The sequence below is a fragment of the Babylonia areolata genome, chromosome 2 (assembly GCF_041734735.1).
Source record: "Babylonia areolata isolate BAREFJ2019XMU chromosome 2, ASM4173473v1, whole genome shotgun sequence".
Classification (NCBI taxonomy): domain Eukaryota; kingdom Metazoa; phylum Mollusca; class Gastropoda; order Neogastropoda; family Buccinidae; genus Babylonia; species Babylonia areolata.
The window spans coordinates 1,589,223-1,610,878 of NC_134877.1; the positions used below are offsets into that span (position 1 = coordinate 1,589,223).

Consider the following 21,656-nt stretch of genomic DNA (forward strand, 5'->3'; position numbering starts at 1 on the left):
AGCAGAACTTACACATTGTTTAACATGTGTAAAGAAATTCTAACAATGGTGAAAATTATGGAGAACTAGCCAATAACGGGTATTCCATGCAGCACATTTTTAGTGGTCAACAGTTTTTGGGGTGTCAAAGAGTGCAGACTGATCCATATGCCACACCAAATCTGTTAAAAAAAAACCCCTAAAACAAACCCAAGTAGATGCTAATCTTCACATTAACCTGACGTGCTATCAGGTCTGGACAGTCTATCCTAGATTTGTGTAAAACATTGTCAAGATGGATTTTTGTGGTGTGAATAAAATACATCACATCTGTTTTTCAGTTTGGTTTTTTTTTTTTTTTTTTTTTTTTTTGCATTCTCATAAAAAAGGGGGGAGGGAGGGGGGGGGGGGGAAAGAAAAGTTTAGCATCAACGTTGCATAAACATTTGTCCTGGCGATCTAGAGTAAGTATGCCATGGACAGACAGTCTGTCACTGAGCTAGGAAACAGCCACAATGGCCGAGTGGTTAGAACACTGAACTTGACATTAACGCTTGGTGGGTTAAGGATGGGAATCAGTTTTTTCGACCTCCCAAATCAGCATCATCATGTTCAAACCTGCTAGTGCCTGATCCCCTCCACATGTAGAAGATCAAATATGCACATTTAAAATCCTGCAATCAATGTCAGCGTTTGGTGGGTTATAGCAAAAAACAAAAACCATACACACTCCTAAAAACAAGACCATGGCTTTTTAAACCAAATGGTAAAACGACAGAAAGAAAGAAAACAAAATACAAAACCATCTAATAACCCACTTGTAGGTAAGAGTGAATGTCAGTGGGAGTTGCAACCCATAAACACTGAAGAAGACAAGAAGCAGAGCAAGGCAGGTTGGCAGAAGGGTTGAGGCCCTGATAGAATACATGGGCCTTGCAGGCAGTTTAGGGGAAGGGTAGCCTATAAACCATTGAAAAGAAGCTGCAGGATTTGTATGTATTCTGTTGATTCTTTGTTTGATTCATTGTTTTTCTCAGTATGAACTGAATTTAGCATTACTTACACTGAACACCCCTGAAAACTGAGTATGGCTGCCTACATGGTGGTGTAATAACAGTTATACAAGTAAAAGCCCACTCGTGTATATACCAGTGATCATGGGAGTTGCTGCCCACAAACGAAGAAGAAGAAGAATACTGAATGACCTAAGCCCAGTATATTTGCTGTGTGAATGATGTTGTAGTAGTCAATGTATTTTTTGATAGGTAAAGTTACAATTTGGCAGTTGGTATAATTTTGATACAAAGGAGATACTTGTAATTCAGAATGTGCATGGGTGCTGTTTATCCTTTTTTTAATTGTTCAATAACCAATAAAATTTGCTAGTTCAGAAGTCTCCAGACAACAGGAGAAAGTCAGAGTACCGAAGAACCAGTATGTGCAATCTGATAGTGCCAGGCTTGACTTTACTTAATTCAGAATTCTGAAATAAATCACAGCAATGAAGGCCTTTTTAACTTGTGGTCCTTCAATTAAAACGGCCGTACTGACACTTTAACAGGCCAATCATAAAAAAAAGGTCTCCTTCAAACATTAAATTGAGAAACCTTTTCAGGCCAGGGTGATAGAAAGTTATCTGCATAAAAGGAGGTGGAACAGCACTTTCTGCCCAGTCTGCACTCTCTCCACAACCTGAGGAAAATACCTAATTTTCAATCTACAAGGCGCTACTTTTTCATATATTTTTTAATAACTCAAATCTCACCCCTGCGTCTTATCGGCTGTATGCCGCCATCTGACACAATAAACTCAATTATGGTAACATTGTTGGTTTGTTCTTTTAATGCATTTGATTAATCAGTACATAGTACATTTGTGGCTGTGAAACCCATGACCACTGACAGCACCACAGAAATATGACTCTCTCTCAAAAGCATGACCAGAATCAGGAGTTCTTTTCAAACTGATCATGTATGAAAAGACTAGGGTTTCGGATTTCAAGGTGACAATCTGTTGGACACCTGGTTTCTCATCATCATTTTATTATCAATATTAATAGCATTTTTACAGAGTTTCATGAATTAATTTTAATATTTCTTCACTCATCCTTTCTTAAAACACAACATTCATGTCTTGTTTTTGTTTGACCTTCTGTCTTTATTTCTAATGGAAAAAAAAACATAAGAAAAGCAGTGGTAAATAAAAGTAGTGAAAGTACTGATTCCTTGTTTACCTACAGGAATAAAAACATAAACAATGAACACAATATGAGGGCAGCAGACATATTCTGACAGGTCCCGTTCTTCAGCCTGTGATGAATCTATCTGTCCGTGAAAAAAGAGATGACGTCGTGGGTGTTGTTAATCTGGACCTGCCATGTAAACCTGTGCAGCATGTCTGCAGAGGCACCAACCCTGAAACACACCGTATCGTTCCTGCAGGCCACACTACATCCAAGTCTTCAGCAACACAAGCTGCAGATCCAGGTCGGCGGTCAGTAGGGCTTTGGCAACTCTTTGATGCCCGACTCGCAGTCCGTGTAGTAGTCCATGTAGTCTTCGTGGGACTTGAGCATCACCATGCAGGTCTGCCGCTTGGAGCCCAGGGCGCCTCCCAGGTCCTACACACATCATGATCCATCAAGACATGTCAGATACGTCAGTCTCAGTTTCTCAAGGAGGCATCACTGCCGTCAGACAAAGGCAGATGCCTGACCAGCAGCATAACCCATCGCGCTTAGCTGAGGCCTTGAGTGCATGCTTATACATTTGCGCACCTATCAGAGTGGATTTCTTTTTACATGATTTTGTCAGAGGACAACACACTGATGCCATGGGTTCTTATTCAGTGTGCAAAGTGTGAGCTGCAAGTGGGACCTTGGTTTATCATCTCATCCAAATGACTAGTTGCTCAGTTTGATTTCCCAGTCAAACATGGGAGAAAGGGTGAGAGCAGGAGTCAAACCCACAGCCTCACGGACTCTATACTGGCAGCTGAGCGTCTTACCCATTCTGCCACCTTCCTCCTTCAGGTACATAATAGTAACACTACTGCTCAAAACGTGCTTGTGGGCACAAATAAAACCTAATACTGAGTTATAAGTAATATCAAGATTAATAACAATGGAGATTGATGTTCCTGGCATTTACAATAAAAGATTTATACATATCATGCAATGATGTATGGATGCATTCAAGTACCCAATCATGCGCATTAATCACACAGAAATACATGCCTAAATAATAATGAACAGGAAAGTGAAAAACCTGAAGCTATTTACTTTACCTGTTCAGAAAGCAACAGAAAAAAAAATTCATGATTGGCTCTGAGAAAATATCAATTCTTAAATCATAACAAAAAGATCATTGGGACATTTATCAAGATTAATTACTTTCACCCAAGAGCAATGTCTTCAAAATGGTGATGACATGATTGTTTTTGTTTTTCAGTATCAACTAATAATGATCAGTCTATTGTGCCTGGTTTGATATCTCTGCTGCTTATACTATAGTTGCTGAGAAAACGACGTTACTTTAATTTACCACAGGCACAAGTTAAAAAGAATCACGACAATCTACTTAAAAGCTAATGCAAACAACAGGTTTTTTGATAGTTCAAAAGCATGGCTTACTTCCTTAGAAGGTACATAGCAGTAAGGGATGTCATGGCTTTCACAGAAGACAGGGATATGGGATATTACATCTATTGGGCTGACATCACCAGCAATCACCACCAATCTGAAATAACAATCATTTAGTTATCTTCAAATTCACAAAAAAAGAGAACATTCTGCCAAAAAATATCAATATCAGATCATAACGTCAATCCTTCAAATCAAGAACAATGCATGTTTTTCATTAAAAATAGAATTACATGAAGTTATAATGTTCAGCATTATTCACTGATAATTCATATATGTGGAAAAAAAAGGGAAAAAAAGAAAAGGACAAGGAAAATAAAAGTATTAAAACCCCGCACAACCAACAACAAAATAAAATTCTCTTTCCTCCTTCCAAATAATTACAATGCCTCAATCTCATGGTATCAAACAAGTTAGTGTCCAATTAACTATAAAATATTAATAATCATGTATTATAATTATCCATATGGTGTCACGGTACCTACTTTGAAAAGCTTCAATTGTTCAAACCACTTCTCAGTTATTTGAAAAACGTAAAGAAGGATCATTTGTGACTTTTTCCCCCCACATTAATACAACAGAAAAACCAATCATTCTGTTGCCTTATCAAATTTATTTCTGGAAACATAACACTATGTTTCGACAATATTAAGTTGTTTCCATGGTGCATTCCATGTTTTACTTTACATTCACTGTACTTTGCTTCGAACTCAAGACTACAGAATAAAATGCATTATTTACAGGCTTAAAAACACACACCAGAAATAAGTGCTTTCAATTCTTCTCCTGTGAAAATTTTGTTTTCAACATTGTGGACATCTGTGTTTTCTCTGCAATCTTACTTTTCTCAGTTGATCGGAAACCACTATGTGACTATTGTACTACTCTAGAGTAATTTTCATTGTCAATGTCATTAATTGTTTTAGCATACGAATTAAAACATATAGTAAAATGACAATAACATACTTAGTTATACTACAGTTATCATATCACAATGGAGATTTTGCATGGAAAAGGCATAGCAGTTACAAAACTGGATAGAATCATTTCACAGATAATAATCTTAACAAGTTTAAGTGACAACTGTTGATTAATTACCCCTTCTGATTTTTGCGGATGGCCTTCTGAACTTCACGAACTCCTTTGTAAACTTGGTTCTTAATCTTGTTTGCTGAAAACATAAAAACAACACACCATTCTATTGTAATACAAACAGTCAAAGTGTGCAGTAAAGTGTTTTATATAAACTTAGTATAAATCTTCACTTCATTCTTATTCATATTATTATCACACATATCCCAAACTAAAGAAAATCATCATCAGTGTAAAGGAAAAAGGGTCTAATAAGTACTGAATAAGGCAATGTAGAAATTTGTAAAAATGATTCAGCCTCCTCCTCATAACAACCACAATTAACATACTCTGATTATGATTACCCTGCCATGCCAGAAGATGTGTGGAGGGAGAAATGCTTTGATAGAAAGTAAAAAACTTACATAAAATTTGATAAAACAAGTTAACAAAGGTATAATTATGGGAATACTACTCTGCAGGTTTATGTGGCACACTTTGAACTACTTTTCACTTTCAATAAATCCTCCTATTTCACAAGTTTCAGTCTTAGTTTGTATGCATTCAATTTGATGATAAGAACCCTGTCAACATTTTGACATCATCATGGCACATGTCACCATTTTTATTTTATTTTATATAAATAAATAATTCTCAGGACTCCTCACATCAAAAGTATGATCTATGGCACAGATTATTTTCTTTTCAATCACCAAAGACGTGGAACTGGCTCCCTGATAACCTCCTATACTCTGACTTCTCACCTTTTTAAAATCTGATCTCAAAACTCACCTCTTCCCTCAGCAATAAGTTTGGTTGTGGCAGGTCCACTCCTTTGTGTAGTGTGCTTGACTGTGTGTGCACATATACCAATGTATGTGTATTTGTGTGTTCGTATGTGTGTGTGCGTGTGTCTGTGTGTGAGTTCATCAATCTGTGTTTGTGTGTATCTATGTGTGCGTGTGTGTTGAGGATGGCTGCTACTAGAAAAATACATATGTTTGACCCCCAAACAAAGAAATGACTGGGTTTTTCTTCAGAGTTTTATTTCTAAACTTAAGTCACACTTTACTAGAGTATTACATAAGTACATTAGCATAAGCACTTAATTTATAAATTACGCCTTAACGGTTTTTCTTCAGAGTTTTATTTCTAAACTTAAGTCACACTTTACTAGAGTAGTACATAAATGCATTAGCATAAGCACGTAATTTATAAATTACGCCTTAACGGCATAAAAAAGCATGCTAAAGCTTTGATTTTTTTTTTCTGTCACGTGTTGCTGTGTACAAGTTTACGACTAATTTGCACACATTACTGACACAATCACAAATGCTACATTAAACAATATGGGTTTATTATTCCAGTAGCTCATGTAAGCGTTTTGTTTCAACATTTTATAGTTTATGTAACTAAACAACACAAAAAAAGAAGGGAAACTATACCTTTCTTGACCGTTTTGTGAATTCGTTTTGTCAGTTTCTTTGATGCAAGCGGTTTTGCGATAGGACAGAGATATTTCGTCTTTTCTTCCCATGACTGACTTTCTTCTTCCTCCTCTGGCGCTTCCGAGTCTCTTCTCTCTTTTTTTGATTTCCCCATTGTTAATTTTCACTGCAAACAGTCGAACATGTGGTGAGCACGCACGTGTGACAGGAAGTGAATAAAATGCTTGATTATTTATTCAGCAGCTCCGTAAAAGTCGACCCTACCCTTTTCGAACAACTGTCCAATGGACTGCTTATACAAACAGCAACCACGAGGTCGTTCAAATCCAGATATACTGGAAGGAAATCAGTATGCTAAATTTATCACGATGTTGTTGAGCTTTTTGTTTGTCCAATTTTAGCATCCCAGATTCCTGCAGCTACATGCGCGGTATATTTCGTGTATATTGCAATGCAGGCATTAAGAATAACAGGAAACCCCCCCCAATCATTTGACCTTTGTCATCCACTCTGAGTTGGTAAATTGTGGTGTATATTTTGCCTAAAAAAAACCCCACCGTCATAACCCCTTACTAAGCTGATGACATTACAGGCTTTCCTGTACAGCCACAAATTACAGGTGGTGTTGTTACCAGGGGTTATGGCGGTGGTTTTTCAGGCAGTTTACACCACAATTTACCTACTCTGAGTGGATGAAAATGGTCAAAAGATTGTTATTCATGTTATGCTTCATGCCTGCACTGCAGTATACACGAAAATATACCGTGCATTTAGTTCCAGGAATTTAGGATTCTAAAATTGGATATAATCGAATGTAGATTCAAACTTCTAGATCTAAACCTAAATACCCACGTTCTTAGATCTAGACCTTAACAAAAGGAATTTCAGATCTAGACACCAGACGGCATGCACCATCAGTTTAGAACAGTATCATCAGAAGTGGGGCAAAAAGTACTTAATAGCAACAAAGAAAATTTTCATCAGGAGGGTCCTCCGTTGTGCTGCGCGAAAGTTCAGTTTGTAGCAAAAACAAATTTGCCGCTTGTACCAACACAGCTGGCATACACACGATGGCGGTTTTTGGGTGACAGACCGGAAGCTGGTTATGTTTCGATCATATCAAGGAACTGATTTTTCAAAATATTCCCAACCAGTGAAACATTTTAAAGAAATCACAAAAAAATATTGTTTGAGGTGTATTGTTCGATGCTTTTCCAAAATATTTGATTAAAGTGTATATCAATTTTAAAATAAGATATATTGAAAACATATTTTTTTCGGATTTGATCCCAGCTTTAAAGTTACAACAATCACAGCGTATGATGGAAGCTGTCGAGGCAAAGCTGGACGGAGACTTCAAGTCAAAGAACATTTCTAACGGTTTAACGAAAGAAGAGGCAAGTGTCGTCTAATTCATTAGGATTATGTGGTGTTTTATGCAGATTGTGTAAATGCAAGCATATTTCTCCACCCAGTTATGGTCTTTGTTGCGCAGAGGACCGACCGCAGACGTGAAATAGCTGCCATTTTGAATATATTATCTACTTTCTTCCAAGTGAATACTTCGTGACACACAAACCTGTATAAAGTGTGGCAATTATTTTAGAGATATGAATTCCTCAACTTAAGTGTCTCTGCCCATCCATAGCAGTTCATGAAAAACAGCATGGTAGTGTTTGAGTACGAGTTATCTCCCATTTATATTTGTGTACGGTACCATTGTCAATTGAAGACAAAATTCTTTCAGTTTATTTTCCAGGATACTCTGTATGCTGCCATGTGCTTTTTTTATTTACATCCAGTCCCGCCCTTTGTAGGGTCTTTACTATTGTAAGCATTTTAGAAAAAAAGAAAAAGACAAAAAGACAAAACCAAAAGACTGCATGGGACCCTCCGTCCACCCTATTGCCCCCTCCACGTGGTGTACACTCACGAAAATAATGATCTTCCACGTTGCATGAAGCATTCATCTCACTCAAGAACACGTAAAAGCAAAACAGAAACCAAAAACTAACAATGGTCAAATTAATTTTATAATTTATAAGTGACAGATTTACTGATAAGAGAGCAGAACTTGCTGATAGTGATACGCTTTCAACAGTGGAGAGACGTTTTGTGAGCATGGTTAATACTTAATGCAAACCAATCAAACATAACACATGGTACCAAGAATAGTGAATATGATAGATAAAATTAGATATGTCTGTTAGAGAGAAAGAGAGACATATTACATCATTTTTTGCTTAAGATTTCACTATCAGTGAATGGAAAGTCACTCATCGATAAGGCCTTGCCACAGTGGCTGCAAGGGAAAGTCTTTTGGGTTCGGTGCAACAATGTCAGTTTTTCTTTGATGGGTACAATATAGTCGAGTGGTTAATGCATTGGACTTTCAATCTGGGGGTCATGGCGTTGAATCGCAGTAATGGTGCCTGGTGGGTTAAGGATAAGAGATTTTTCGATCTCCCAGGTCAAAGTATGTGTGCAGACCTCTTGATAGTCTTACTTCCCAGATACTCTTACTCTTCCCAAAGACAATAATTGAGTGGAACCATCTAGACGATACCATCGTCCAGAAAAATTCAGTGGATAGTTTTAAATTGGCTCTGGCAAAAGCCAGAAGCCAGTAACACCAACGTGCTGCGCACCCCCACCGTCGCGTTTATGCCAGTAAATGGATGTAAGCGACGTATTGATCCAGATCCAGATCCAGACCTGCTTGTGCCTGAACCCCCTTCGTGTGTATAAGCAAGCAGATCAAATATGCATATAAAATAAAGATCCTGTAATCCATGTTAGCGTTCAGTTGGTTATGGAAACAAACATACACAGCATGCACACCCCTGCAAACGGAGTATAGCTGCCAACATGGTGGGGCAAAAATGGTCACGCACATAAAAGTCCACTCGTGTGCATGTGAGTGAAAGTGGGAGTTACAGCCCGTGAACGAAGCAGCAGCATATGAATTAAAAGAATATAATTTTTTTTTAAAGTTGTGTATTATTTTAGTTTTGATTTGACTGAAGCCAGTAAAGGGAAAGGCTAATTGATTCCTTATTAATGCAGTCTGATTTTCATGTGTAAAATATGATTTTGCTTTCAGGGCTCAAGTTCAACAACAGAGGATGCAAAGGCACTGATAAAGAAAATCAAACTGGAGAACGGTGGAGGTACTATTTAGCCCTGTTGTGAACTGCCTCGGTGAACTGGCTTCATTTTCATAGAGAGATGAATAAGAAGATGCAGGTAGCTCACTGAGTGTGGTTGATTTCATGTGTAGCATTTGGACACACACACACATATGTGTATATATATATATATATATATATATGTATATGTTTAGATATATATCTGCACTAATTCATTTTTACACAAATATTACTGAGGTGAATATGACACAGTTTAAGAGGAAAGGAGAGTTATAGTCTGATTCTGTTGTGTGTAAAATTTTAAAGGTTTGCTATTCTTTATCAACATTTGGGTGATTCAAAAGGTTACATCATTATGGATTATTTTGTAGTGCATCTGGTTATAACAGTTGTGAGAGAATCACTGACAGCTGAAGTTGAATGTACTTGGATTTGCAAAAAAGAAGAAAAAAAGTGGAGGTTTCAGTTGAATTCTAGGCACCCAAAAATATTGCTGCTAGACTCGCCGTGAACAGGAAAAGAATATTTATAAAAGGAAAGGGGAAAGAAGAAGAAGAGATTAAAAAAAACAACGCATCCCTGACAAAGCGGAAATTATACAAGTTAAAACTCGCGTCCATGTTGTATAGTTCTTTGTACACAATTTCCTCCAGTATGAACTTGTACGTTACTATCTCTTTGTTAACATTACATGGCACTCCGTAGTGATTGATTTCTGACAATGGAATTGTTTTTTTTATGTTTTTGATTCCAGCGTTTGCATTTGAGTGATGCTGCTGTCAAACCAGTTGTGACCGGCCAGGCTGTTGTACTGTAGCTGTTGACAAGACACGCCATATTCTCTCTGTGTTTGTTTGTCTTGAGTGAGACAGCGTGTGAGCTGAGGATGTGAAGAACGACTGCATGATCTGGGATGAATGGGTGAAACAGAAAAATGGTAGTCTTTCTCTTTCAAGATAAGAAGTGCATCTTTTGAGTCGTAAACTCAAAGGGCTGTGATGTGAGACAAAGTGACATATTGTCATTTTGATCACATTTTAGGTCAGTCCTTTCAGGAATCCAACAAAAAACCAAACTGAACCTGTGTGTGCAAGGAGTTTTGAAAATTCTGTGAACAAAAGAGCATTGACACTTGAATTGCTTTTTACTGTTCTTTGGTATTGCATTGCACTCCACATTTGTGATATCTGTAGGAACTTGGTTGTCGAAATTTAAAAGTTTTGATTGTTTCTTTTCATCGGCACAAATTTTGTCAGTGGCTCTAGAATTCTTGGAAGAGCATTTCTGGCTTATGTTCATTTTCCTGTCTTCCTTTCCACATCGTTTGTTGTTAATTCACTTTTCTTTCAAACATGTGGCATGCACAAACGTTTGCTGGTAATTTCGGTTGTAGTTTGAATGGGAAGAGATTGATGATGGAAGTACTGTTCATACTCTGTGTGTTCCAACAAGTGTCACAAACCAATGAAAGTCTTTGTGTGTTGTTTTTTCTTTTTGTATAATCCTAGGGGTGTGCTCAGCCAAGTTTGCCCAGGCCACCGTGCTGTACTCCACTGAGATTTTGACTGCTGGCATCACATCCTCTTCCCCCAAATTGGTGGGCTTGTGATAATGTAACAGTAAAACAGCTAAACAAAGGGGTTGTAATCAGAAATGAGAAATGAGCCATCACACGATGATGTGGATTTTGTTTTTGTTGTTTTTTTTCCTTCCAAAATGCTGGGGTTGGTGAATTAAAGTTTTGTTTATGTATCAAGCTTAATTAATTTCATTTGAAGAAAAGATGTATGTTCACCTTTAAAACCTTTTGTTATTACTACTTGCTTGATTTTGTAAAACTTTAATGTTTCATAGTAGTCACAGCTGTATGTCTGTATTCAGGACCATTTTCAGTTCTCTTTTAAAAGTTTTTTCATCATGATCAAGCTGTAATGATATTTTGATTTAAAAAACAAACAATTTCTTACTTGCAAAAAAAAAGAAGAAAGTGGAATTTACACCTTTGGTTTAGATAAGCAGAAAATTAAAATTGTTTTGCATAAACATATGCACATGCACCATGCAGCAGATACAATAACTCACTCCGGACGAATAGTTTTCTCCATTGTTTTTCTCTGCAGACGACCCATTTGTTAGGGTTAGGGGAAAAAATCACAAAAAATACAAAACACAAAGTAACTGAATGAAACTCCCTATAATTGACCCACTGACCCCTCCATTAACGTCGTGTGTACGCCCCTCCCCTCTCCTTCCCTCTCTCTTCACAGCCCTCAGAAGCTGAGTCACTGTCAGTACCTTTTTGCTGGTAGCTTTCTTCACTGCTGATACTTTATTCAATGTCTTCATCACCCTCGTTGATGTCGAAATCTTCAGTTTGAAGCATTTCAATCACTTCTGCAGCAGTAAAAAGCCGCTGTCGTGATCTAGTATACTAAAAAAATTTCTACTTGTATCGCCTGCGACGCCATTTTCGATACGTATGCAGATTAGCTTGTCATGTGAGGTACCAAGGTCAGCGGCTGGCCAGCGAGCGTATAGTCACGGAAACCTTACGAAGAAACTTTCCATTTGACCCTTGACACATTCGCAATGACCGGTGTAGTTGCAATATTTATGCTACACATGAGGAAAATGTGGACAAATTTTTAATTGTCGAAACCACTACAGCGTTCCGTGGTCCATAGCGTTCCATGGTCCAGAACGCTATCTTATGTCAGAAACGCTATAGCGTTCCATCGTCCGGAGTGAGTTAATCAGAAGCACTTCCAGCATCATTGACAACATCCAGTTTCTTGCTGTGATTGGTCAGTTTGATCTGTATCATCTTCCTGCTTCCAGCTTTTTGTTGTCGAGGGGAATAGATTTCGATGATTTAACAGGATGTGTTACAGCGATGTATCCTCTGCCTTTTCACTTTCATCGTTGTTTTTCAGTCAGCAGGATTCACACATGAGCCATAAAGTTTTTTCTCCCCACTCTGATGCTGATAGTGTGACACATTAAACTTGTCAGTTGATCCTTAGTTTTGATTTTAACCAGTGCTCTAAGAATAAGAGTGAATCAGTGTGTGTGTGTCAGTGTGTGTGTGTGAGAGAGAGAATAATAGATGCAAAATGTCCACCACTTTTGTGTTTCAGCAATCGAAGCGTTTATCATTTCTGGATATTGAGATCTGCCAGAAAAGTTGTCCTTTTTTTTCTTTTTAAATTGTTTGGTTTTTTGATTTTCGTCTTAAAGCTTCAGTTTTAGTATTTTAGATTTTATTGGTTTGAGTGGAGAAAAATAATACTTTGCGGTTCTGTTGAACAGAGCAGATAATTTTATGGTATGGAGGCTGTGAAGTGAATCAGAAGCTGCTGTGATAATAAAGGACCTTTGTTGTTTTTAGAAAGAAATTATATGTGCATCAGTATATTATTACATCCTCCAGTTTTACTTGAATGTAGAAAGGTATTTTGATTTTTAGATAAAATGTATTTGAAATCACAAGGAAAGGTTTAGAGATACTAGACAGTAGGATAGTGAATAAGCAATGGGCACATTCAGAAGCATTATACACGGATGAGAAAAATACACATGCTTATAGATGCACATGTATGTGTGCATGCATTGTATGATGCAAGCATCCATAGATGTGTACAGATATGCCACACACAGAGATTTTCATCTATTGCCTGAACTTTACATTTGTTTTTTGTATTATAGATGATTTAATAGCTTGATTCTTAAAGATGTGCTGTTATGTACTTGTATCTGTGTGTGTGGAGGGGAGAGAGCGAGTGAGACTTTGTGTGTGTCTGTGTAAACAATAAGGTAAACAAAAATGATATTTGAGAGAAAAGGGTTTATGGCTAAATTTTCTATGATCTGAAAGGGATTTGTAAACAGTTGATTTGGTTTTATGTTCTTTATTTTCCTATGTATCTGTGTAATGTACCGCAGATGGAGCAAGTGTTGCAAAAAAAAAAAAAAAAACCCACAAAAAACCCAAACAAACAAAAAAAAACCAAGAAACAAAAACCACCTGCCAATGTCAGAGAAACCTATATTAATGTGAATGCATATTTTGTTTTTTCTTCTTTCTGTCTATTAACAGTATTACGAGAGCAATTTCCTCCATTCTCCGTGCAGTAATTTGGAAGACCTCTATCCAGAGAACACATGCTTGTTTAAGACGTTGGCACCGACTTTTAGAAAGATGGAAAATGGGGTAAAGATTGTTTTTTAGTTTGTATAATGAACTGTTGCAGAGATTGTATTGCAGTGTGAATTTGGTACTGCTGCATCTGTGCTATTGGTGAAATGGCCCTGGACAACCTGTTGACTTTTGCAGTCTTGATATACACCTTTGAAGAAAAGATGTAACATGATGAAAGTCATGCTGTTTACTTTCAGTTTTGAGTGTTACAAACAATGGGTGGTTTGCAGACAATGGTTTGTTTATGGTGGTTCACATCAGTTCATTGTATGTTTCATGTCATGTATGGTCTATTGGTCATGCTTTTTATCATTTTGGCCATTGTGCTGTTACAGTTCTAAAATATCTGTTGTGACTTTTTTCCTTCTTTTTTTAAATGATGATTGCATTGTTGGATTCATAAAATTGTAGACCTGTGAGTCATAAATTTTATGTTTGCCTTGGAAAACCCATACATTTTCTGATATATGGAATCGATGTACAGAAGAAAAGAAGGCAGACAAACAGGCCTCATTTTAATATCCTGTCAGAAATAATCATTTTGCCTCCGGTTTTACTGGCAAATCCAACATAAGATTGTGTGTTTTTAGCAGATGATGAATAATCATCATCACCTCCAAGAGTCAGACTTGCATATGGTTTTTTTTGTCATTTCCACTAAAATCAGCTGATAGTGAGGGAGAGTGTTGTACTGTCATGCAGTCAGGACTATTAATGTGAGGTCTGAGTGCTAGACATAGTTGAGGGAAGCAGACAGATGGCACCCAGTGTCAGGAGAAGTTGATGACAGAGGCTGTGGACGTTTCAGCGGCACGCCCCCTGGTGGTGGAGACGGGGCCGCAGCTGGACCAGGATGGCCAGGTGGTGGAGGGGCCAGGAGCCAAGCGGGACGTCAAGCCCTACTCCCCCCCCAAGCTGTCGTCGTCACAGGAAGAGGACGTCAAGAGGGCCAAGAAGTACGCCATGGAGCAGAGCATCAAGAGTGTACTGGTGCGCCAGACCATCCAGCATCAACAGCAGGTGGGTTGGAACCCTGCATACAGTGTACTGATGATACAGATATTGTTGTTTTTTTTGTCTGGGTGGGTGGCTGAGAAGCTTGTATACATAGCACTGATTTAGAGATGCATGCTTGTAATGATGAAACATTGATTTTTTTAAATTTTTTTTTGTCTGGGTGGCTGTCGGAGGTTCTGTTCACTTATTGTTAAGGCATGGAAGAGAATGGGAAACTGAAACTAAGGTCACCATGAGAACAGGACATGAAGACCCAAAGACTACACATTAACTTTGTTGTATGTTGAGGGTGAGATCCATTGAGGTTTAAGACTATATGACAGGCCTGTAATGTATTCATTATTTAATGGTGTACCCTGTCATCATCTTTCGAGATAAGACAGTTTGAATGTTGGTTTGGAGATTTGAACAACGTTGTTAAGACAACAGTATCCAGCAGTTTGTTCACCATCTCATTTGAAGTGACAGCACAGACTGCCCTGGATATGATACAGGAGGCCAGTTGGTTGAAAAATCATACAGTTATAATATTTGATAGACCTCTCTATGCCTTGACTGTACTGGTTTCAGTATTTTATAAGTTACATTGTCATGTTTGCCAAATGGCTATAGCTGTCTGTACAGATAGACTCACCACCCTTCCCTCTTGCTCAGATTTGACAGAAGATGTGCTATGAGTCATGTTGCTGTTTTAAAACTGTGGCTGTACGCTATTCTATGTTTTGTTTTAAGTCTGTTACAGATCATTGCCAGAGAGTGGTTATCAAAGCCAGGCTTTGCTGTTTTGTCAGTCAGTAAAGGCTAGCTTCCATTGTTCAGTATCCCGTTCCATGGTCATGGTATTGTTTTACTGACCTCTTGGTTTTTCTCTTTCTCTATTGTGTATTTCCAGCAAATGCAGAATTTCCAGAACACTGTTCAAAGACAACAAGCTTTAGCCCTTATGTGTCGGTAAGTGGTGATTAATTCCAAGTTTTGGTTGTCTGTTGATTTAAGTGTGATGTGACATTGCACATGCTGTATACCATGTCATGTTCTTTGTGTTCTTGTTGTTTGTAAACGTACACTGTATTGGAAGTACTACCGTTGGTGTTTCTCATAAAGTATTTTTTTCATGAAGTGTTCATTGTGTAAACTCACTTCAAGTGTTTTCTTCCAGTTTCTTTTTTCTATCATTGTGGTGTCAGTGCTGTTGTGTATGTGCATACAAAGACTAGGCATTCATCATGATGTAGTTTTGCTTAATTTCTGAGGAAAAGTCAGGGATTGATGCTTTTTAATTTTATTTATAGCATAAACAGTGGAGGTTTGGAGTCTGCTGGTTGGCTGAGGAGCAGTGTCACCTGTGGCTTGTGTAACTGCTGGTAGAATCTTAATGCAGTGAGGTGAACTGCAGTTATTTCAATTGAATCAATGACTAGAGGATTGCAGAGGTGTAGCCATCTGTAGAGCAGCAGCTCGCATTCAAAAACATTTTGTTTTATTTTATTATATATATTTTTTGTTGTCTCAGCAGACTGCATGTCAATCTAGCAATGTGGAAATAATGCTTGAAAGTCTGAGATATAGAATCAGAAATCTGACTTTTTTTTGTTACTTCATTACCAAACTGGTGCATTTTCTTCAGAAAGTGTTTGATGATAATCCTGCAAGCTTCCTGTGATTGTTTCGTTGTTTGAAAGGAGAATGTACTTTTTCTATCAGACTGCAGTATGTGTGGTGCAAAATGGTGCTTTGAATGAAAATGTTACGTCAGACTGAAAGGTGGGAAGATCATCTGAAAAGAGAGGGCTGAAGAGTGAGATTGGAGGACAAAAGAGGGAGTGGGGTTGTTGAAAGGGGTCAAAGTGAAATGCAAATTTGGTATGAGTTTATTCTGTGTTCTTGAGTTTCAGGGTGACTGTTGCTTGGGCTGCCTTGACAATGTTTTGTGTGTACACTTCATCTTTTCTGCAGAGTGTGTGTGCACACAGTCGACATGTTCCCATCATATATGAAGATTTTAATCCACCCTTCACCTTTTCTACAGAATTTGTCAGTGCACGCATAACGGTTTGATTTAGTCTCATATCAAGGCAGACTTGGTTGTGTGTGTTTTTCCTTATTTTGATTCACATTGTGTTATAAGGTTAAGTAAAATCATTCAGCAGGAGATTTTACAGTCCTTCAGACTGTCATATTTAGATCAGTTCACATACATTCTACAAAGCTACATTTATTTTTTTCTTTCCTTTCTTTCTGACTTTTAAAAAATTTTTATCACTGCCAGTTCTTGAAAAATGCGGATGACATTTTGTGTGACAGTGTTTAGAAATAACTGAAAGAACATACTGAAAAAAATGTGATATGTAAAAAATAGAAATAATAAGGTTGTTGACTGCAGAGATACTCATTTTTGATTTTGAATTCTTTTCGTTTGGATGTCTGTTCATCACTGTGGGAAAGAACAAAAAGCTGAGGGTGTTTGATCTTGTAATGAATCATTTGCAGTTTCTGTCAAGCATCCAGTTTCCTTTGGAAAATCTGGAATTTTCAAAATTTCATGCAGCATTTCATTATTAGCCAGATAACATTATTGTCAAATAGGGCTGACTGTAGTATCACTGCCTCATAAGCATGGGCAAAGTTTGTAAAAGGATATTTATACTGGCAGTGAAATAAATAACAGAATTTTACAGATGTTATAGAAGCCAGTTTTACTTATATCTCTGACTTGTTATTGTTGAGAATTTTACAGGTAGAGATGTGGCTTGTTCAGAAACTTTGGATACAACCATTTGTAATAATAACACACAAACCCTCTTGCAAATCAGTGAACGTACCTCTTGTTATAATCCTATGCAGTAAAGAACTATTTTAAACACACCATTGGTACATGATGAGAGATTAGCTTACATTTTCTGCAGAGCCGCCATTTTCAAGCAGTTGATGAAAACTACATTAAGATGAATTTATATACATATATATACATATACACATACTAGTCTGGTAGTTCGATTCAGCTTGTAGAAATTAAATTTGATGTTATTTAGATCAGTTATTTAGGAAACTTCATAACTTATTCACAACTCATGTAGGCAAGGACTGTTTCTCAGCAATCTCCTCCACATCCCCTTACCAATAGTGACGAGATGAAATACGTGTTCTTGATCATCAGGATGTTGTTCAAATGTGAGCATTCTTTTTACTTGATAAAAACTTGATATAGACGCTTGGGAAAACATTTTGTAAAAATAAATGTAATGATTTGTAAACATGTTTTTGTTATTTTGTTATCGTTATTTTGTTGTTGTTAGTTTGAATAATGTTGTTGAAAAAGTGTTTAATGGTCACTGGTTGAACAAACTAACTGTGGTTTGCCTTGTTCTTGTATGTGTGTCTTTGCAGGATCTATGTAGGCAGTATCAATTTTGAGATCAGAGAAGACACGATCAAACAGGCCTTCCTTCCCTTTGGCCCGATCAAAAGTGTCAATCTGTCTTGGGATCCGATCACGAACAAACATAAGGGCTTCGCCTTCATCGAATACGAGGTGCCAGAGGCTGCCCAGCTGGCCCTCGAGCAGATGAATGGCGTTATGATTGGCGGCAGAAATATCAAGGTGGGAGCTATTTGTATATTTCGACTGATTTTCCCTTTTTTCTCCATTCTTCAGTTTGAAAGTAGAGTAATGTGTGGCCATGGAAAGGCCTTTATCACCAGAATGGTAACTATGGTGATGTACAAAAGGTAACTTATTCCACAGAAGGTGATATCATTCACAGATGCAGGGTTTAGATTGAAGTACAGCAGTAGGAGAGCAGTTTATGTCATGGGCCTTTTGTGTCAGAACTTTTGTCCCTCTCTTGTAGACGGTTGTTGCCTTTTGTGCCAAACACTAATACTGAACAACAAATGAAGCATAACGTCACCATTTTGAAATGAATTAACACTGGACTGAAGTCCTGATTTACAAAATTCCAGGTTTTTCAGCAAAGTATAATGTGTGTATTGTTCTGCAATGGGGGTGAAAGTTTGTGACATAACTGTTTGGAATTGTTCGTTTTTTGTTGTTGTTTTTCTTGGTCAGGGGAAGGGTAAGTCATACTCTGTCTCTGTCTCTGTCTTGTCTCTCTCTCTCTCTCAAACGCTCAAACGCACAGACACACACACACACACACACACATTGATGATCATCAGGGATGTAGTGATGTCTATTTCATACCCAAAAAAATCTTGAGTGTGTTTAAAAAAACACAACTTGAATTTTATTAATGGATATTCAAATGCTTCAGATCTGTTATGGTAAAATTGGTTTGGTTTAATAGTTGTGCACACATGCTTTTACATGTAAGCTATTGTGCATGATAATATAGACTAGTAATTTGTATGCACACATGGACAACAGGAGCTGAGCTGTCATATTTACAATACAAAATATCTTATTGACAGTCAAATCTCTGCCCACATATATTCTGGAAAAAATGTGATGCAGAGTTTAAAGATGCTGTCAGAATGGGTTCCTGAGCCTGTTTGATTATTAAGAAATTGTTTTGCAGAAATAAAAAGACACACAATTGCACACACATGTATTTATTGAAGAATTTCCTTTTAGTTGTTGTTGTTGTTGTATTTTTAGTTGTTCCAGTGGAGTGAAACTAGTTTTGTCTGAGAGACATTTCATTGAGAAGGTGCTCATTGCTTGTTTAAAAAAGTGTCTTTTTATGACTGTAGCAAGAAGGAGGCAATAGAAACACTGCAAAGTTAATAGTAACAGAAACAAAGAGCTAACAGAATTACATGAGATTGACAACTGAATAGATAATTGGTTTTGATGGAGAAGGGGGTAACAGGAATGTGCTGAAATATGCTTCATATGGTTTAGAAAATATGGTTTTTAATGACATTATTTATAATTATTTCTTTTAAAAGAAACAGTATCTGGTTAGGTTGTTATAATCTTGATGCTGTCATGCTGTTTTGTGCAAACGTGAATGATGTTGCACAAAATGTGTGTGGTTGTTTTTCTCTTTTTTGTTTCATTTCAGCTTGCCGAGTGCAAAGTGAGGCGTTTGTAATACTTTGCCATATCATCTATTGGGTTTGCCTGGACATGGAAATGTTGCTGTGTTTTACTGATAAAATGTTGGTAGAACTGGCTTTAATGTTTTTCCATGAGTTCACCTGTGAAAAATCTTTGAATTATACTTGGTATGTTTCCTTGTAGATACAGATCAAGTAGTAAGTGAGAGATAACTTCTCATGGTTATTGGTTTACCATGATAGTTTGCTCTTAAGTGCTCTGTGTAGGTTCTTTTATTCTTTTTCATTTCATTTCTCTTTGAAGATTGATCAGTGGCTCTGAAGTATTCTAGTGAAGTAACTAAAGGTTTCAACACAGAGCTGAGAAACAAACACGTACCCATCTATATATTTTCAGTGGCCTGACATTTGCTGGCCAAGGGCAAGATATGTATTTGTTAAACTAACTTGTAAAAATGGCTTGGCAGTCATGTAAAGCTTTATGAATCACTACTGAAAGAACATATGATTTTACTTGTTTGTGGTGTGCCATAAATAGTCCCTACCTACAAACTTTGTTTGTCTCATGAAATTGTAGTGACAGTAAATTATTGGCTTTAAAATGTTACTTTTTTTCAGAAACATATATATGTTTTTTGTTTATAAAAAAAGAAAGAAGCCCAAACAAGCAGTTTTCTGTTGTAAATGTTAAGGAGGTATGTTGATAATCAGAGTGCATGGATTTATGGCTCACAATGTGGTGTGAGCACACCATGAAATACCAATTTGTGATATTTTACTTGAGCCAGATAGCAAAATTTATCTTGTTGAGATCAACTACTGCTTATCATTTGCTTATGTATGTATTTATTTATTATACTTTTCTTTTTCCTTTCTTGTTGAGCAACTTGAGTCATGGTCATACTGTACACAGCACAGGTGTCAAAATTGCCACGACATTTAAGTAACCGAAAACAGTAACCGAAAACAACAGCAATAACAAAGCCCAAACAAACAACATCATCCATGCAACATAACATTCACCATGATTTAGTAAGTGGAGAGAAATGTTTTTGATACATATGATAAAGTAGCACAGAATTTGTTTTTTCCCATCAACCATATATCACTCCCTCTCAGTGCTGTAATGTTAAAGTGGATAAAGATGCAAAAGCACAGACAGTTAGCGGTAAGACATTTGTAAGAGAGAAAATAAAACCAGAAAAAAACCTGTTACGAGAGGAATGTTGAGTGGAGGTGGAGGTTGGGCTGTGAGAGGTCAGTGTAGACAAAGGGGTGGTGCGGCTGTGTCAACAGGTGGGACGGCCCAGCAACATGCCCCAGGCCCAGCCCATCATCGAACAGCTGGCCATCGAAGCCACCCACTACTGCAGGATCTACGTGGCCTCCATACACCTCGACCTCTCAGAGAGCGACATTCAGAGGTGGGCCTTCAAGTGAAGTTTTAACGACCTGTTGGCAAAATGTCCTTTACCCCTTTATTGCCACATCCCTTAAGGTAGCACTAGGGGTAGAATTTTGACCAAAAATCATTAAAAAATGTGTTTTGTGTTTGTTGTGAATTTTGCAAGAATAATGTTTCATAAAGCCTTACATGTGTGTGTTTTGTTTGAATTATTACTCAAAGTGTGTGTTTTTAGCTGTTTTAGTGAGTGGGTGTGAGAGAAAGTTGTGAAAAAAAGATCGAATGCATCCAAAAATTGCCCATTTTCAATCGCGCCTACCGTTGCTACGACGCCATGAAGCAAGGCTTGTGACCTACTGAACTAGAGAGGAAGAAACGGCCTTCACCATGAGCCTAATTAGCATAGGAAAATTCCTACACAGCCAGCCTGCCAGGGCCTAAAAGTGGGTTACTGGCTTGCTTGTTGTTGGTGAAGTGATTGGCCGGTTCAGTCACGTGGCCGATCTGAGCTTTATCATTGGCTCTCAAACGACTTCCTGTTTGCAAAGCGTCTGCTATCTGTGTCTATTCAGATCGATCAACAACTATAAATTTTGGATTATTTTAGCAATCTTTGAAAAGATAAGAATGACAAAGGAAAGAAAAGTTAAAGTTAGGGCCCTCCACAAGTTTAGGAAGCGGCGGAGAGGTGGGAAAAGTGCTCAGCAAGTCAGCACTTTGCAGACAA

The 21,656-nt window shown here is 37.5% G+C and overlaps 2 protein-coding genes across 3 annotated transcripts in view; one reads left to right on the forward strand and one right to left on the reverse strand.

Annotated features, from left to right (window-relative positions):
• Positions 1–2,112: 2,112 nt before the first annotated feature.
• On the reverse strand, positions 2,113–6,360 carry LOC143278519 (H/ACA ribonucleoprotein complex subunit 2-like protein). The gene is made up of 4 exons (XM_076583283.1): positions 6,136–6,360; positions 4,718–4,790; positions 3,611–3,716; positions 2,113–2,599 (listed from the first exon to the last, which is right to left on the reverse strand). Exons 1-4 carry the CDS (start codon positions 6,290–6,292, stop codon positions 2,474–2,476), a joined length of 462 nt encoding a protein of 153 aa, XP_076439398.1. The 5' UTR covers positions 6,293–6,360; the 3' UTR covers positions 2,113–2,473.
• Positions 6,361–7,432: 1,072 nt separating this feature from the next.
• The window catches only part of LOC143296421 (poly(U)-binding-splicing factor PUF60-like), a 28,544-nt gene continuing 14,320 nt past the window's right edge, over positions 7,433–21,656 (forward strand). Inside the window, exons 1-6 of one of the 2 annotated variants that reach the window (XM_076608334.1) lie at positions 7,433–7,535; positions 9,242–9,308; positions 14,294–14,505; positions 15,395–15,453; positions 17,890–18,105; positions 20,820–20,948. In XM_076608334.1, coding sequence (XP_076464449.1) covers positions 7,458–7,535; positions 9,242–9,308; positions 14,294–14,505; positions 15,395–15,453; positions 17,890–18,105; positions 20,820–20,948 — 761 coding nt within the window. In that variant the 5' untranslated portion in view covers positions 7,433–7,457. The remainder of the gene's footprint in view (positions 7,536–9,241; positions 9,309–14,293; positions 14,506–15,394; positions 15,454–17,889; positions 18,106–20,819; positions 20,949–21,656) is intronic. The other variant, XM_076608325.1, reaches the window with a different exon arrangement.